Source organism: Sturnus vulgaris, unplaced genomic scaffold (assembly GCF_052056855.1).
Source record: "Sturnus vulgaris isolate bStuVul1 unplaced genomic scaffold, bStuVul1.hap1 Scaffold_198, whole genome shotgun sequence".
Lineage (NCBI taxonomy): Eukaryota > Metazoa > Chordata > Aves > Passeriformes > Sturnidae > Sturnus > Sturnus vulgaris.
In genome coordinates, this window is record NW_028276185.1 from 6,391,823 (window position 1) to 6,395,342 (window position 3,520).

Here is a 3,520-nt window from a genome sequence, read left to right on the forward strand (position 1 = left end):
TTTGTCCCCTGCATTTTGCCTGTTTGCACCTTTGAGATCAAAAGAACCATCTGCATTAATAGCGGATCGTGACACACTGGGCTGGCACTGGGAGCACTGGGAGGGAAGTGGTTTGGTAACACTGAGATGGTGACATTGGTATGGGGACAATAGGGTGGTGGCACTGGGAGGGAACTGGAGACAGATTGAACTGGGAGCACTGAATGGTGACACTGGGACACAACTGGTGGCATTGGGATGGAACTGGTGACACTGGGACACAACTAGGAGCACTGGGACAGGGACACTGGGACAGGATGGGGGACACTGGGATGGGACTGGAGACACTGGGAGGGAACTGGGAGCACTGGGATGGTGATATTGGTATGGTGGCAATGGGGCAGTGACACTGGGATGGCACTAAGACCACTGGGAAGGAACTGGGAGCACTGAGCTTGTGACACTGGGACAGGACTGGGGACACTGGGATGGGAGTGGCTTGGTGGCACTGGGTTGGTGACAGTGGGATAGAACTGGTGGCAGTGGGATGGAACTGGGGACACTGGGTTGGTGACACCTTGGCAGCCCTGGTGCCACTGGGCTGGTGCCACTGGGACAGGGCTGAGGACACTGGGATGGCACTGGGTTGGTCACACTGGACTGGTGGCGCTGGAATTGAACGGGTGACACTGGGGTCGTGACACTGGGGCAGCCCTGGGGACACTGGGCTGGTGGCTCTGGGGTGTCCCTGGTGCCACTGCTCAGGTGCCACTGTGCTGGTTGCCCTGCTGCCGTGTCCCTGGTGCCACCTGTGCGGTGTCCCCATGTCCCCGCAGTGTCCCTGGACTCGGCGTGAGCTCGGCTGGGGGTGGCCGAGGACAGTCACCTGCTGCTGGCCCTGGGCACGGTGGCCATGTCCTGCCAGGTGACCCTTGGCGACATCGTGGTGACACCTGGCCACCACCGCCCGTGAGCACTGGGCCATGGCCCAGCGCCTGCGTGACTGTGCCCAGTGGGTGGCGACCGCCAGGGCCAGCGCCGAGGCCACCGCGGCCACCAGCAAGGTCACCGCAATGTCCAGGGGTGGCTGGAGACGGTGACATGGCACCTGGGGACCTTGGCGGACGCTGTTAACTGGGACATGGTGGTGACATGTGGGGGGCATGGCGACAGGGATTCCCCAGAGCTGCCCAGGCCCTCGGGGACATCGTGGTGGCCTTGGGGACAATGTTGGAGGGACACAAGAAGGTGACACGAATGTTGGAGGCGGCTCAGGACACAGCGGTGTGGCAGGGGTAGGGACAGGGTGGGGACACGGGGTGGCACTGTCACCCCGAGGGACACTGGGGACCTTGGTGTCCTTGCCTTGGGGACATCAGGGCCACCCTGAGGTCGCCTGTCCTGTTTTAGGTCACTACAATGTCCCTGCAGTGTCCCCACGTGACCGCAGTTTGTCCCCTGAATCGTTAAAAACCGGAATAATCACGGACAAAGGCGCTGTAACTAATTAAAGTTACAAAGTGGTGTGTTTATTCACCGGCACGGGAGTCACCTCCCAAAGGCGTGACCGCCCCGAACAAGGTTCTTTGCCCTCTATTTATTGCCCAAGATCTTACATACAATACATGTGCATAACCCCAGCACCTCCCATCCCCATCCCATATTAAAATGAGCCCATTCGTCCTGCACGTGTGCACAGTTCTTCTCTTGAATTGGGTCGGTGGTCTCGAAATGGGTCAGTGGTCCCAATGGATGAAGTCAGGAGAGTCTTCATCAGGTCTCTGTTACCCTCTGACACGATCCAAGGCCTCGTGCTTCATGATTAACGGTTTATTATGTTCTTCTATACCTAAGTTCATAATAGCAGATAATTATACCAATTAGCTCTTTCCTAAGCATCAAGTAATTACCTACCTAACTTACATCTTGGCCATGGAAACTCCTTCTACCCTTAGCAAAAATCTTAACTCTTTAAAACCATGATTCAACTCTCCATGTCTGTGCCCCACCATGTCTTTGTCCCTCTGTATCCCCACCCATGTCTCAGTTCAGTGTCTTTATTTTCACCCGTGTTGGTTGTTTTAAAAGGATGAAGAGAAATGAAAGGCAAATCGAGGCTAAAAGAAAAGGATTTCCTTGTCTGTGTGAGCTGAGGACCTATGTGCTTGAGTGGGAGGGAAAAACATTTTTTGGAGGACTTTCCACCCCACTTTCTCCAAAATCTTGGTTGTTGCCTCAGTTCATCACCATTTGGCTGCGGAAGACAACCTTGGGCAATAGGAAATGAAAATCCTGGAATCAGTGAGGTTTGGAAAAGGTGTCCAAGACCATTCAGTATTCCTGGATGCCACCAGGAGATAGGATTGAACACATATTTTCTGGGGATGTAAGTCAACAAATCTGCTCTCCTCAAGGACTTCCCAATGTCAGATTGGGCCCCGATGCACGTTCTTGCCCCTACATTCATCCAGATGCCCACAGGGAGACAGGATGATGCAGAGCCCCCCCAGCCAGGTGTCTTCCCAACAGGGATCACCAGGACCACGGATCACCAGGGCTCTGCCCAACGGGGGTCACTGGGGATCATCCAACACCAATCCTCCCATGGGGGATGGAGCTGGAGCAGAGCACGAAGCTCTTCCCACACTCGGGGCACTCACAGGGCTTCCCTTAGTGGAGACTCCGTTGGTGTTGGGTCAAGTGAGAGCTCTGTGAGAAGCTCTTCCCACACTCAGGACACTCGTAGGGCCTCTCCCCAGTGTGGATGCGCCGGTGGACAGTGAGGATGGAGTTGTGCTTGAATCCCTTCCCGCAGTCGAGGCAGCGGAAGGGCCTCTCCTCTGTGTGAATCCGCTCATGTAGGAGGAGATTGGAGCTGGTCTGAAACCTCTTCCCACACTTGGGACACTCGTAGGGCCTCTCCCCGGTGTGGATGCGCTGGTGGCCTCTCAGGTTGGAACTATGCCCAAAGCTCTTCCCACATTCCAAGCAGGTGTAGGGCCGTTCACCTGTGTGGATCACCTGGTGCTGCATCAGATGAGAAATAGCCCTGAAGCTCTTCCTGCATTTCCCACACTCATAGGGCCGTTCCCCAGTGTGGATCATCTGGTGTTGGATCAGGTGGGAGCTCCAACTGAAACCCTTCCCACATTCCAAGCACTTGTGGGGCTTCTCCCCTCCAGGAGGCTTCTCCACCAGCTCTGAGCTCTGCCTGGATCTCCGGCCGCCTTCCCGGCTCAGGGAGGGTCTTTCCTCCTCGCAGCTCCTTGGGCTGGGTTTGCAGCCCCTCCTCCAGAGGGATCTCCGGGGCTTTTCCTCCTCCATCTGCCTATGCAATGGGAATGAAAAATCCTGATTTTGGGAAAGAACAAGAGAAGAGAGCACCTTGGACTGGGAGTTTCTCCTTGCCCAAGCGCAACTCACGAAGTCACTGTGCATCTTGTGTCTGTAAGAACCTCCAAAACATCAAGATTCAGCACAAAAGTCCTCCAAACATCAAGACAAAGATCAAAAACTCTCCAAACATCCAGACTCAGCCAAA

The 3,520-nt window shown here is 55.3% G+C and overlaps 1 protein-coding gene across 1 annotated transcript; it reads right to left on the minus strand.

The window, feature by feature from the left end:
* Positions 1-1,486: 1,486 nt before the first annotated feature.
* Positions 1,487-3,520, minus strand: LOC148217941 (uncharacterized). The gene is made up of 2 exons (XM_088158386.1): positions 3,403-3,520; positions 1,487-3,307 (listed from the first exon to the last, which is right to left on the minus strand). The coding sequence occupies exon 2, from the start codon at positions 3,301-3,303 to the stop codon at positions 2,650-2,652; it is 654 nt and encodes a 217-aa protein (XP_088014512.1). The 5' UTR covers positions 3,304-3,307; positions 3,403-3,520; the 3' UTR covers positions 1,487-2,649.